Below are 14,574 nucleotides of genomic sequence, written 5' to 3'. Positions count from 1 at the left end.
TCAGATCCACAAAGTCCATAGATGCCATGAGATCCAAGCAGAGCTGGCTCAGCCCTTTATCTCGGGACAATGGAGTAATCTGGTCACCTTCTGGTGCCCCGCTCGATCTACACGTGGATGTCTGCACACTCGACTGTAGCCCCCTTAAATGTTCAGCAACTGTCCCGCAAACAAAAATCGGTCAGAGGATCTAAGAAATTCCACTTCGTTGCTAAATGGTATCCCGGATTTAAGCGCTGCTAGGTACACGTGGCAGGTGCATACCGGAATCTGGTACGTGGAAGACCTGGAAGAGGAGACTCCCCCCCCCCCCCCCAATGCTGGCGTGAGCCCCCCCTTCCCCCTCTTTATACTTGCATGAAGAAATACTGTGAGGAAAGGGCAGGATGAGGGCGCAGTGATTGGACGTTCCCCCCTCCACCTACCACTTGCACAGCAAACACCACAGTTCAAAAGCGCAGGCGGACTTTTCCACACAAACATGTCCTGTAAAAAAAAATTATCTGCAGATCAATTCCAAAAGGTATTAAATTAAAAACAAAACAAACAAAAAAAAAAAAGTTCAACAAATCTGCATTCAGACAGGTGTGTGCTGCAGCAAGCGTTCCTCTGTGCCCACGAACAAGTGAAGCTATACTGGAATTTCCCTCTCCCACCGCAAGAAGCAGCGGCGTCTCCTGGATCAGCACAGCTGTAGAAGGGTTGTAAGGGGGGGGGGGAGAAGGTAGGGTCCCTACATTTCTAGCACCCCCCCTCCCAAAACCCATGCCCCAGGCTCTGAATACTGCTAACCGCTGGTAATTAACAAGGACTGTCCCCCTCTCTCCCATGGCGGAGGGGTACATGGAAGTTGCGCAGAACGGGATGGTTGATTAGTCCCAGTTTACCAATACAGTCATCCTGTGGGCTATAGCCTGTGTCAACCAGAAGGCCACCCCACTGCTCTCACTACTGCTGCCCTCCTCTCCTCTACTTAGAAAGCATGCCTTAAAGCGGCCATGAGAGAAAGGGAAGAGGCCCCCCAAAGGATCCCAGCTTCACATCACAAGGAAAAGCGTGGTGGCATGCAGACCCCTCATGAAAGTGAAGGACAAATCCCGGGAAGCATGGTGAGAAAAGAGGGGGCCCCGAAAGCCAAGATTTTCACTTGGACACAACAAGGAAAGAAAATAACCGGCTGCTTCAGTTCTGTCGCACAGACATACTAGAAGAAGAACCAATGTTTTTGAAGCTGAATTCTTCCCAGGAGCTGCGACCAGAAGGTCCCACTCAGATACTGCCATGGGCCATAGAGCATCTGCTGGTATTTAAGATCCCCCTTTTCTGCTTCCTCCTGGCCCCCTCCCCCTTCCTTTCCCCTACAAAAAGACACAGCTGTGCAGTGCATGTGGCATAGATGGAGGAGCCACATCAGCTCAGATAAAGCAGGAATGCCCTTGGGATTATTCCCCTCATCATGGGAAAATGCAACCCTGCAGTCGATGGCTGAAGCCCAAACCACTTACTTCAGACATTAAAAGGCATCTCACAGACCAAAAGAACAGGAAAATAATCCCACATAGAAAGATGTTCAAGAGCACTCAGATGGTCCCAAATATCCAGGGCACTGCAGCACAAAAAATACTGGGTTGTTGCAGGGACCTCCATGCCCTGTGCTCTCTGTCTAATGCTCATTGAAGGAGCCCAAGGCATAGCAAACCTACAGGATTGGCGATTCTAAATGGTTGGGTCCCCTCTCAGAAAACTGTTAAAAATAACATAGAGAGCTGGGGATGAACTTTGTCTCCAACTGCTGCTGGGTCAACGGGAAAAGTCCCTGAGGTAGCTATAACCGTGCAAAACTTGCTTTTCACTCCTGCAGCCTTCCCTCTCGTCACACGGAAGACTCCTCGGGGTTGGAGTCTGGCAGGGCCTGCCGCTGCTTCAGCTTCCACCGCAGCTCCTCAGTGACGTCACTGTAGTCTGGACGCTCCTCGGCAATGCCCAAGTTGAGTCGGATGTAGCCATTGCTGTTCGAGCCCCGAATATTGCCCAGGTTGATGCGGTTGGGGGAGTGGAGGGCTGTCGTGGGAATGGGCTGGCCAGGGATCCCATTGCTGGTAGGAGAAGGTGAGCTGCCCCCATTCTGGCACACAGCATGCCCTGGGACAATTTTCAAAGACCCATCCGAGTAGTAGTAGCTGGCCGGGTCCCACAGCTTCTCGTCAGAGTCTGACATGGTGCTGGGGATAAAATCGGGGCTCTTGGGTTCCTTGGGCAGCTCAACGGGGTACACCAGCGTGCTCTCAATGCTCTTTGAGCTCTTCTCCAGCTCGTTCTTCAGCTTCTGCCGCAGGTAAAGCACCAGCAGGAAGAGAACCAGGCACACGGCCCCCAGGGCAATCACAACCATCCACATCAGCCCCAAGTTTTCCAACGGAGCCGAAGCTTCCAGGGTCAGCGGCAGGCTGGCCACCACGGATAGGTAGTAGCCCTCTGTCACGAGCCACATACCCTGTTCCTCCGAGGAACAGCTGTAGCTCCCACTGTGCCCAATGTCAGCTTCCAGGATAAGGAGGACCTTCAGCGTGGAATCATAGAGGACAGAGTCAGCCAAAATAGCATCCCGCTCCGGGGTCAGCTCCTTGCCATTGAAAGTCCAGCGAGCTAAGGCCAGGTTGGAGGGGAGCCGGCACGGGAGAAGCACGGTGGTGCCCATCCCCACAGTGATATTCTTTGGCGTTATCCTCACTGTTGAGAGAAAGAAAGATTTTAAGATCTGCACAAAGAATGAGGCTTAAAAAAAAAAACAGAAGTGAAAGGCAGGGAGTGCAGGCATAGCATTTTAAGTCCCTGTGGTGATGAAATGATGCACTTCGAGAATCAGATCCTCACATTTGGTGGATGCAGGGTTGGCTCCAATCTCCAGCCCATATGCACTCGGTATGGTTTTTACATGAAAGTGAGATAGCCAATAGTGCACGGAAAGTCAGCGCACGGTTTCTGAACGCACAGGTTAAAAAGTTTTTTTTTAAATTCCTGATGCAGTAAGCAAATGCATCAGGAGTTAAAGCGGGGTGACTGGAAAATGTGCGCACACACCCAGGTTTCAAACTGTGTGCTCAGCCCGTGCTAGGCACGCATTTATGTGCACAGAAACCCCCCCCCCCCCCCAAAAAAAACTAAAGTTGGGTGTGCCAAGCATAATTTTCTGTGTATAAATCCCAATTACAGGTCTTGGTGTCATAAATCCTGCTTTTGCCCATAGACAAAGCACTGGAAACTTCCCTCCACCTTTGATCCAGCACTAACAAAACCAGAGTTAAGCCAGGGCACCTCTCTGCACTGGGTGGCAGTAATCAATGCCTTAATTTGCTTGGGATTTCCACGGGAGGGTGCTAAGCAGGACGTTTAGTTTTACATTGCTCATTTTTGGAGCACAAAACTCCCCTGCATCGGGAGTCACATTTGTGCAGAAAAGGCCTGCACACAACGGAGAGTAAAATTGCACGCTCTGCTGAATACACCTCGGCCCTGAGGTCAGCTGAGAGCAGCATTCATTACAGAGAGCACATCCTGAGCTTTGAACTCCACCACCACTCTGCAGTAATCCTGTTAACACAGATTGTAAACCAAGTATAGGAGGGGGTAAAGACAGTGACCCGCACAAGGAACCAGCCGTCTTGCCACGGTCCAGTAGCCTCAAAAGTTAATCTGCAATCCGGCTATCACACTTTAAAATGACTTTCCAGCGACTACAGTTATGCTGAACATCATCTGGCTGCTTTATGCCCTGCAGACTTCCTAGCTGGGAGATCTCCAGCCATTTAATCCTCTGGCGGAATTACTGCTCAGTTGTCCCTAAACAAAGACCAAGCCACATTTGAGTGACATTCTTTCTTCCCTTCTGTCAGCCTCTCAGCTTCCCTCCAGGGCACCATTTTCTTTTGAAACCTGGGCAATTTAAGCAAGGGTCTGTTGAGAGCCCCCCCGGCTGCTTACCTGTCTTTTGGACGGGGTCATTACAGAGAGCAGTATCTGAGCTCATGACATCCTGGATAAGCAAGGACCTATGGAACAAAAAAGAAGCCATCAGACACAAGGAGGGTTTCCTATTGGTCATGGTCACCTGACAATAACTGCATAAGCTTGGAACATGGAAGAGGAAGCGAGGCATTCCCCTAACCGTCTCCCACCCTGCCGTGGGACGTTTTCTAGCAGGTGCAAAGTATGTACACTGATTTCACTGCTCACCAGCCCTCGCCTTCCCCAACCCTCTGGGGCATGGGTAAAAGCACCCCCACTACTTATAAACACGTCTACGCTTCAATACAACAAAAATGTGCCCCCGCTCTGAAATAGCATGGGTACGTTAGGAGGGCAACTTTCAGTTTTATTCAGGTAACTGCTAGCTACCAAGGTAAAGCATCTGAAAACCAACTTCATAATGCAGGTAGTTTCACCTGAACAGCCTGACATTTATTTCAACTGTTTATATACCGTTTAAGCTAAGTTCTAAGAGATTTACAATATTACAGACACAATAAAATCATGACACCTAAACTCATAAAAAACCAAACTGAAAACTCGTAAGATAAATACGTACAAATATAACAGAAAATGGAGAGTCAGATGCACCAACGCTAACTGGAACAAATGCGTCTTCAATGGTTTCTAAAGATTACTACACTGATGCAATAAATATAGTGAGCTTGGCAGAGTGCACGGCTTGATGTGCGTCCAAAACCCCTCATGCAATAAGGGAATAAGCGCGTCCAAACCAGTGAGTAGCTAATAGCGCTCATCACACGCAAAAAAATAGCCTCGAGGCATAGCACCCATTTCCACGCTGCAAATTTAATGTGTGCCCAGGGTCTGGTGTTAGAGCTTGCCGTGCTCAAGGGCTGACGAATCAAACAAAATCCTGCTTTCTGTGGTTCCTCCTATTGGTATCCTGGCGATACTAAATAGGAGGAACCACAGAAAGCAGAATTATGTCTCACTCAAGGTCTTAACAGAAAAAAAATCAATAATCCTGCTTTCTGTGGTTCTTCATAGGGGGAACCCTAGCAAGCAGCGCCCCCAAGGTCTGGCCCAATCGGAACCCCTGCCAGCAGTGAGTGAGGGAGTGAATACATTAATATTAAGTGTCGGGCACTTGATATTAATTTATTCATTCCTTCACTTCCTGCCAATTGGTTCTTTCACTGTCACATGTCAGTGAAAGGACCAATTGGGAATGGTCCTGCCGAGGGGCGGGAGCTCTGCAGTGCTGCCAGATGGGCAGTTTTCATGTCCAATTGGGCTACTTTCCAATGAGCGTGTGTGGGAAACTTTTCCTTTTTTTTTCGGCTGCGCGATGTGGGGCTTTTTTTTATTCTTGGGCGTCTTAGCGGAAGGGGAGTGTGGTGGGCAGGGAATATGTACTTAAAGCTGGAAAGCAGGAAGTGCCAAGCTTTCCCTAATGCCTCACAGTCACAACAAGCTACTGCAAGCCGTGAACAGGGGGAGCCAACCATGACTGCACGGCATCAACACGGGCGTGAAAACAAGGCTGTGCCTGCTGGGGTTTTTTCCCTTTTGTTCTGCACCCTGCTTTCTTTAGCCACACCGTTACAAAAAAAAAAAAAAGGAAATCCTGCTGGGCAGAAGGGAGGGGGAGGGGTTGGCCAGTATATGTGCTCGTGTTTCTCTGGGTCGATTTTAACTACAGAAGTTTGGAAAGTTTGAAATAAATCTCTAACATTTTATTTCTCTATTAATTGTTCTGTTTTGTTTTAGCTGAGTGTACCTCATCTGGTAAACGTTCAAAATACTTATCGTACTTAGGAGTGTAAAATGTATAATCTCTATGAAGAAAGTCTGAATGCATGAGCCCTGTCATTTATTTCAGCCTTTTAAAACAAGGCCCCCAGCACATCAGATGTAAAAGGGACTCCCAGCTCTCTAAGCCACTTAGCTAATGGGTTGTCACAAGAGTTTTCCGCATCCAGTTTTTGCAAAGCTTTAGGAACCCTTTTTTTTTTTTTTTTTTTAAATCATCAAATTTAGAGCAAGCCTATTCCTGTCAAGGAAACTGGCACAATGCCTTATTTGCAAATATTGAAAAAAAACACAAAGAAACCAAACCCCTTTCACTGGATTTTGCTCATTTAACAGTTGCAATGACAACATTTCTCCTCCATCCCCTATCACATGCTGAATGTGACTGATACCCAATCGTGCCCACTTGAAAAACCTACGTGCCCCTGGATGGGCAGCAGACAAGAGACTTCATTAGAGCACTCATGCATTCTTAAGAAGTGCGGCCAGGCCCAATGGAAGGAAGCCACTAAAACCTTGATATGAATATCCTTTTCTTTTTTTTTAACTTTTATTTACATTGCTAATTTTGTATGCAGACAATGTAGGAATTTGTACACTATCATGCAGAATAAAAACTACTTTCACAACTTTTGAGTTTTGGGCTACTTTTGGGCTAGACTGGGTGACCAATTGGGCTGAAAAAATGTTTGGCATCTGGCCACACTGGAGCTCTGGCCAGGCTGTTGTGGACGCCACAGCCGCTTCTCCTGGGTGCCCAATGCAGAGCGCTAGAAACGCACAATTTACCCACTGCACGTCCCTTTTAGCACGGCAGCTCCTTTGCCTACTGCATCAAGCGCCCAGGACAGGTGGATGTGCGTACGTGCGTTCAAAAAACATGCGGAGTTTCGAGGCACGGTTTTTATGTGCTGATATTGCATCGGCCTGTAAGAGTATAACTTCAAAACAGCTGCGCATGCGTCCATGGATGCGTGTATATGGATGCATACGCGTAAGTGCACCTTGCAATATGTGCAGACAGGTAAGAAAAATGTGCAAATACATATTGCACTTATCTGGATAAGTTCCCATTTATCTGGCTAAATAGCCAGATTTAACACATCATTTATCCAGCTTAGAGAGCCAGATGGCTAAGTAGCAACTTTGCTGCTAGTTAGCTGGATAAATCAGAATTTATCTGGATAAGCAGCGCTCAACTGCCAACACTAACTTAAAATCTCCACATGCATAGTTTTAATCTGCATAATTTACCTGTATTTATGCGTGCAAGTCGGGAGATTTTCTAACACGCGCGCAGCAATGAAATTCGTAGGTTTTATCAATTAGTCTACCGGCTTGCTAAGTCTGTCTGCAGGTCATGGAGACCCTTCTGGCTCTTCAGCCTGAACTGCCCCCATTTCCCCCAGTCAGGGTTCCACTTTTAAGACGTTCACGATCACTAACTCCAGATATAGAGCAGGTGTAAGCTGCCAAATGCACAACTATAAATTACATAGAAAACAGCAGATTACTCGGGTAAATGTTGGCTCCACCCCAGAATGCCTCTGGCCCACCCCTTTTTTTTTAACACTTGCAAATTTATATATGCTAAATTTTACCGCACAACTCTGAAAATTCATCTTTTAAGTCTTTTAAGTATATGATTTTATTTGGAATAGTTCAGGAAGACTATTCCAAACAGATGGACCTGCTACAAAGGACTTCCTTTTGCGAGCTCTGACCAGGTGTGCCAGTTTAATAGAGGAACTAGTCGTTCCTCTATTAAACTGGCATATCTGCGAGGAACAAAGTGTGCGCTGCGGATTACAGATTTTCAATAAAGCACAAATCCATCAGTAATCAACATTATTCAGTAACTTAAGAATGATGGTAGCAGCTTTATATTTAACTCTGGCATCGATTGGAAGCCAGTGCAATTCAGCCGTAACTGGAGTAATGGGTTTCCTTATGCCTGTACCAGTTGGAATGCGAGTGGACAAATTTTGCACAATCTGCAGCATCCATAGTGTAGACATAGGAATCCTGAGGGAGTTACAATAACCTATCCCTGTGAATACCAGCACCTGCAAAACCATCCAAAAATTCAAGCAATGATTTAAGGATGTATAAACTTCTTATGCTTGAAGAAAGTAGCCTCTGCAACTACATCTACTTGGGGCTGCATACATAACCCAGAATCTAAATATTACTCCAAGGCTCAAAACTAGAAATTCACAAGCCTCAAAACCAAAATTTCAAAGATTTATCATCAGATGGGTATCTTTCTAGGATCATGACCTTGGTCTTGGTAACAGTTAAAAGTAATCTATTATGTGACACTCATGCTTTAATAGTAAAAAGACGACAACCCAAATTGAAAAGCAGTGTCTCAAGATGACAATGCTGGAAATAAAAACCAATGTCATCACCAAAAAAGCAATAGTTCACAGCAAAGGAAGACAGTACATGACAGAGTGGCAGAAAGAGCCAACCCTTGTGGAATCCCAGTCTCGATCTTGTGCCAAGAAGACACAGACTATGTGGATCTGCTGCTGTTGATTCCAAAGATAGGACGTGAACCAGGCAATAACCTTGCCAGCAATTCCAAAGGTGTGGCAAAACAGGGGTTTTGCATGCTGTGTGGTGTAATGCTCTGCCCTGTGACACTCTTTCCCTAGAGTGCTCGTTTCCTGGGTGCTGGCCTGCAGGCAGTGTTGGACCTCTGCACTGTAGTTGAAGCAGAGGCTTTGGATGCTGCCTTGATCAGCATACACATCCCAGCAGCCCTGAGTACATGTAACACTGAAACACCCTGCAATGCCATTGGCCAGAAAGCTCTTAATCCTGTTTGTCCTGATTTTCCCTGGAGACAGAAAACTTGCCCTGAGGGTTCTGGAACTCTCCAGTCTTGGCTGGGAGTACAGAGGGAACAGATCTGTGTGCTGAGGCCCTGTTCAGCTCCTGTGGACAGCTTTTTCCTGACCTCCCCAGACACAATTAAGTAGTGAAAAATGTTCAGTTAACCTTTACTGTATAATCCTTGTTGTTTTACCTGTTTCTGTTGGCAGTTTAAATCTTATCTGTTCACTGTTCTTAATAGTTTGTTAGCTCTGCCTGTTTTGGACTGACTAATGATCCTGGTATTGTATATATTTGGTCTGTGGGTTTATTTCTAGGAACTGTTTGATTCTTGATTGTGAGGGGTCTCAGTGTCCCTACAAACCACCAGGGTAGGGAACTGGCCCAGAGGCAAGCAGGAACCCAGTTGGTGGGTGGGATGTTGCCAGTGTAGAAGCACATGCACAAGTGCAGATGGGCCTATGTAGTGCTTGGCAGGACTCTCCAGGTGGCCACAGTGTTATCCTGCGTGGGTGTTAGGGGGTGGTGTTGTGGAAATAAGTGACAAAGGCTTTTAGCTAATGAATACAATCTTCATATTTAATGGTATCAAAGGCCATGGAAATATCGAGTAAGACAAGGACAAACATTTCTGACCACATTCAAAAACTTGGATGATATCAATGGGTAAATTAATAATGTCTCTGTATTCAAAGACTTCCTAAAGCCAAACTGAAAGGCACCATGAAAAGGAAAATCCTCCATATAGTCGTTAAGTTGATTTAAAACAACTGCCTCAACTAACTTTGACAAGAAGGGAAAGACAAAATGGGGTGATAGCAAAACATTTCGAATCCAGAACATTTTTTTCAATAAAAGGACGGATCAAGGGCACATTTAATAATTTCTGGGAAGTGCCCTTCCATCGAAGACAAATTAGTTTTTTTTTTTAAGACAGGACCAATACCCTCTCATAACCATTAATGCTGCGGTTGAACAAGGATTCAATCGACATGATGCATCCGTTCATACTGGCAAGGGTTTGAATTACTTCAGAGATTGATAGTGACAAACTCTTCCCAAGTGGTTAATGGAAGATTCTGAAAACTAAGGGAAGTATTTCTGATCTTATTTTCAAAATACAGATGGAACCTTCCATTTGATGGAACCAACAAAGCTGGTGGGTCAACCCAATAACGGGAATTCAACCGGGTTAGATGCTCAATCTTCCAAAACACTTCACATGGACTGGTTTAAGCCCGACTGATTTTTTTTACTATAATATTTTCTTTTTGCATTAATGGCAATTTTATATTTATTTATTTATTTAGAATTTTTCTATACCGACATTCTTGAACAAAATATCAAATCATGTCATTTCCATATAACAGAACAGTCGCGGCTATGGCGTTACATATAACATTTGAGCAATTGAACATATGGGCAATGAACATAGAACAAGTCAACAATAACAAGCAACAGTAAAATAATTCGTCAGTGAATTATATCATTCTAAACACTGCATGTACCATCCCTGGTCAGTCAATGATTGAGATTTTCAATTTTTCTCAGCTGGCATTTATCTCACAAAGAGATGACATGTACTGGGGAGGGTTATTACCATGAGGCTTGAAGATTAAGCCTAACTGGGGCCAATTCGTCTATCACTTCGAGAAGAATAGTGTTCCGTTCATTTGCAGGGGTCACAGTATCAGAGAAACTCAACTATATATACTGCACATAAATAGCCAAAGATAGCAGATTGAGACTAGCTCTAGTTTCACGGCAAGCAAAATGATGCTCAGCTCCTCTTACCTATCATGCTCGTTGACCTGCATGCAGCGGCTGGCATTGCGATTCCAGGCACAGTACGGATCTTTGGCCAAGATACAGTCATTGCAGGAGTGGTACTTGCTGCAATCCGCCACAGACAGTTGCACAACCTGGGAGTATGAACCAGCAAAAAGGAGCTTCTGCAGGAGAAGGGGATCAGAGCGTCAGCAGATAGGGTTTAGGCAACAGACACTTTCCTGCCTTTCTTCATGAAATCATGGCTCGTTCCTGCTCATTCACCCCTGCCTGAGCTTTCAAGCCCTGCTTCATCAGAGTAAACAGCAGAACAGCAAACAGTAGAGAGAAAAGTTGTCCATTCCTTCTCCACAGAGGGAAGCGAGCTCAGTTCCCTCATGGAAACCTTTACACTTACATGCGATGGTATTCAGTGGAACCATGGCAATATTTTATGAAACAGGTCACAGTAAAACTAGTGCATCATTAATATGGAGATTCCATGTGCTCCAAATGAGCGCCTTGTGCTGGCTTGCATCTTCAGGACTTTTGCGGATGTGAACCGTGCAGGGCGAGGAAGGGGATGCAATGCCACTTGGCAGTGCAATGACACTTAGATTTGTTTAAGTTATCTGCTTCTCTGCTGAGCGCAGCATGCTTAAAAATAGATGACCCACGTGGAAGCCCTGTATCTGACTTGTGACTGCTCCTCTCTGCATTCTGGCTCAATCATGATCAGAAAGGCTGCAGAAGAAGCACTCTCAACTGTTTAAGAAGGGATGGGCCGTATGGTCTGTTCAGAGGAAAGCAGAGCTGTCTGTGCTACTACACAGAAGCCTGTGGCACTGCTGGCTCCTATAAGGGGACACGTTCTTCTCTTCCCTCCATCCCCAAACTTCTCCAAGGAATCTCACAGGTCCAAGTACCTTTTTGTGGGAGATGGTCAAGCTCTCGATGGGATGGGAGTGCTCAAAGAGCTGCAGCTCCTCTACCACATGTACCCTGGAGCCTAGATTTACTGCTTTATACAGCCAGCCATTTTCTGCAAGAAAGAAAGGAAGTTATTCAGAGAAAAACTGGGACTTTCAAAACCATAAGGAAGGTGTACAGGATTCTGTACGTCCTGGCATGCATGTGTACAGGATTCAGTACTCCACAAGCGTTTCCTGCCGGGAGTAGCCAAGACTGCGGCAGCTGTGAGCTCCCATACCGCCAGCGCTCCAACCCTTCTCTATGACAACACCTGCTGGGAGAATCAGTACCCCACAAAGTAGTGCAATGAGGCCAGCTAGCAGAACCTGTTTCAGCTCTTAGAGGCATCTGACCAGAAACAAATACTCCTAGAGAGTGCATATCAGCTGCACAATCTGGCCCCAAGGATGTCATCCGGATAGGGTGGCAGCGTCCAAATTACACATGGAAGAGCCACTACATTTATCAGGGAAATCTGCCAGATATTTTCCGGAAGATTTCCAGGCCATCTCCTCTCCCTTTCTGTGAAGTATCTTGGGAATGGAGGCAGGTGCAGCTGGAGCAGAGCTATGCCGTGTTACTCGCAGGCTCGCCCCCTGGCTCCTTCCCTCCACAGAGCTGGCCATCTTCTCAAACAGGAAGTCTGAGGTTATAGGAGGCACAGCAGCAGAGACTCCCCTGCAGAGCGGCAGCAGAAACCCCTTCTCGTTCTGCTGAAAGCTCCAGCTGTTTGTGTCCAGGGCTCCGGCCTCTCCCTAGCTGCCAATTCCCTTCCTCATCCTCTGCCAGGGGAGTGAGAGAGAGTGTGAAGGACTGACGGCCAGCGCAAGCAGAAACAAGGCCTCAACAGCCTGGAAGGGGGGGAGAAAGCGCTGGGAAGAAGCAGTGAGTGATGGGCGGACATGGAGAGGTGGGAGGGTTGAATAAGACAGGATGGATGGGCGATAGGAAGAGAGAAGAGGTAGCAAAGAGAAGGGGAAGAACAATGTCGGAGGGGAAAACAAAGAGAAAACAAAGAGAAAACAGATGGAGGGGAAAACAAAGAGAAAACAGAAAAAAAAACAGGAAAAGAAATAGAGAGAAAAGATGAAAGCAGAGAAGAGATGGAAAAAAAAACATACAAAAGCAATAAAATGATTATTTTCAATTTAAATATCTGATTATGTGACTTAAGGAAGTTTAAAATTGGATATGTATTTCATTTAGGTAACTGACATGTGGTGGTTAGGCGCATGTGAAGAATTTAAGTCAAAGTTACACTAGAAGATTTTAGCCTGAATTGAGTCCAATATAAAATGTAGATTTTCCCCACATAAACTGAGGAAAAATCTCAAGTTATAAATTTTTCAAGGCAGATCCAGAAAAATCCACAGCAGATCCAAAAAAAAAAAAAAAAAATCCCAAGCGATTTGCTAATCTCATTTAATTCTGCTTCTGGTGTTTTGAAGAGCTGAAGCAGATTTAGTGACACTCTCTTACAAAAGTTCATCAACATGGCTGATGGCCCTAGAGATTTTAAAACAGATCCACTAAATTGAAGAGGTAAATGCATTTAAAGAAGCAGTCTGCACATTCCCAGCTGCCCTGCTCCACTTCTGACAAAAATCAAAGCCTAAAAGAATCTATTTTGTTCCTGGAAGATTCCAGTTTGTAAGAACTGAGCCCATCTTCCTCCTCTAGTTAAACTCTCGCACATCAGCATGCACGACTGCACAGGCCCTTCAAGCTGCCCGCAGCACAGGCCTCCCAACAGTGGCCCCTGCCCCAGTGCACCAGGGGGGTGGAGCTTTCTCTCTGTAATGAGGGGCAGCAGCATTTCACTGAATAACGTGACGCTACCACATTTACCCAAGGGTTGGTGAACCTGCAGTTGCTCAACAGTAGTCCCGCTGGCACCCTACTTCCCTCCCGATCACATCTCCCCCCCATGCCACTAACCTGTGCCAATGAACAAGACGTCATAGGGCTCCCCACTCAGTCCCCGGACCCGGTCCACCACCAGCTGCGTGAAGTTTGCCTCTTTCTTTACAAGCAGGGGCTTGTGCTGCCGTGGCAGCACGTACCCATCCATCAACGGGTGTTTCTTGGCAAAATTCAGGGTGCTGTCTGGCAGCTCCAGGGAGCTGTGAAAGCCGTTCTCTCGGTGCCAGTCCGTGATGCACTAAATTAAAAAAAACCCCAGCAACGGTGTTATTTCCACACAAGCCATTCTCCGGTTCCTAGTATGCTACCCGGAAAACTCCGGTGCACGGGGAGCCAGCACTTGGATTACATCCAGAGCAGGGTGCTTTCCTCACTAGCAGTTAGTTCCTTTTACTGTGCACGAAAAGGTGAATTTTAAAAGCTCGACGTGCACCAAAGCCAGGAGATATGCACGTCCCTCCCAGTACGCACACAAATCCGAAAAGGTTTCTAAAAGGGGCGCGGCCCGAGCATAAGTCTTGGTGAAGCATGGGCGGGGCACAAAGGGCAATCCGGGAACGGCACTTGAAATGTGCGCTCACCGGGGTCTCTTTTACTTCTTTATGGACCACATGTAAGTACTGAAACAAAGAAAAAGTAGGCTAGTCAGCAGGCTTTTAAGAGTTGGGGCTAAAAGGGAGGCATATTAACCAGCGGGGTTAGGAACTGGGACCAGACTAGAGAAACTAGTAATTGCGTTGGCGTGCATCTCTAAATAAAATCGCCCACTTACATTTGCGCGCGTCCCAATAACATTCGGGCGGATTTTAATAACCCTGCTCGCGTAAATCCGCCCGGATTTACGCGAGCAGGGCCTTGCGCGCCGGCGCACCTATTTTCCATAGGCCGCCGGCGCGCGCAGAACCCCGGGACGCGCGTAGGTCCCGGGGTTTTTGGAAGGGGGCGTGTCGGGGGCGGGACCCGATGACGCGGCGTTTCGGGGGCAGGACCGGGGGGGCATGGAGCCGGCCCGGGGGCGTGGTCCAGGCCTTCGGACCAGCCCCCGGGTTGGGGCGCGCGTAGATTTAAGTCTGCTTCTTGCAGGCGTAAATCTACGGACAGAGGTAAGGGGGGGGTTTAGATAGGGCCGGGGGGGTGGGCGAAAGAGAGTTCCCTCCGAGGCCGCTCCGATTTCGGAGCGGCCTCGGAGGGAATGGAGACAGGCTGCGCGGCTCGGCACGCACCGGCTGCCCAAAATCGGCAGCCTTGCGCACGCCGATCCAGGATTTT

The 14,574-nt window shown here is 46.9% G+C and overlaps 1 protein-coding gene across 2 annotated transcripts in view; it reads right to left on the bottom strand.

The window, feature by feature from the left end:
* Positions 1-316: 316 nt before the first annotated feature.
* Positions 317-14,574, bottom strand: part of SEMA4C (semaphorin 4C) — a 76,662-nt gene continuing 62,404 nt past the window's right edge. Inside the window, exons 11-15 of one of the 2 annotated variants that reach the window (XM_029604318.1) lie at positions 13,321-13,543; positions 11,337-11,452; positions 10,438-10,595; positions 3,982-4,049; positions 317-2,730 (exon numbers count right to left, since the gene is read on the bottom strand). In XM_029604318.1, the coding sequence (XP_029460178.1) occupies positions 1,874-2,730; positions 3,982-4,049; positions 10,438-10,595; positions 11,337-11,452; positions 13,321-13,543 (1,422 nt within the window). In that variant the 3' untranslated portion in view covers positions 317-1,873. The remainder of the gene's footprint in view (positions 2,731-3,981; positions 4,050-10,437; positions 10,596-11,336; positions 11,453-13,320; positions 13,544-14,574) is intronic. The other variant, XM_029604320.1, reaches the window with a different exon arrangement.

This window comes from Rhinatrema bivittatum, chromosome 5, assembly GCF_901001135.1.
Source record: "Rhinatrema bivittatum chromosome 5, aRhiBiv1.1, whole genome shotgun sequence".
In the NCBI taxonomy this organism is placed as follows: Eukaryota; Metazoa; Chordata; class Amphibia; order Gymnophiona; family Rhinatrematidae; genus Rhinatrema; species Rhinatrema bivittatum.
The sequence above is the reverse complement of the archived record's forward strand: the minus strand, read 5'-3'. Positions and strand labels throughout refer to the sequence as shown.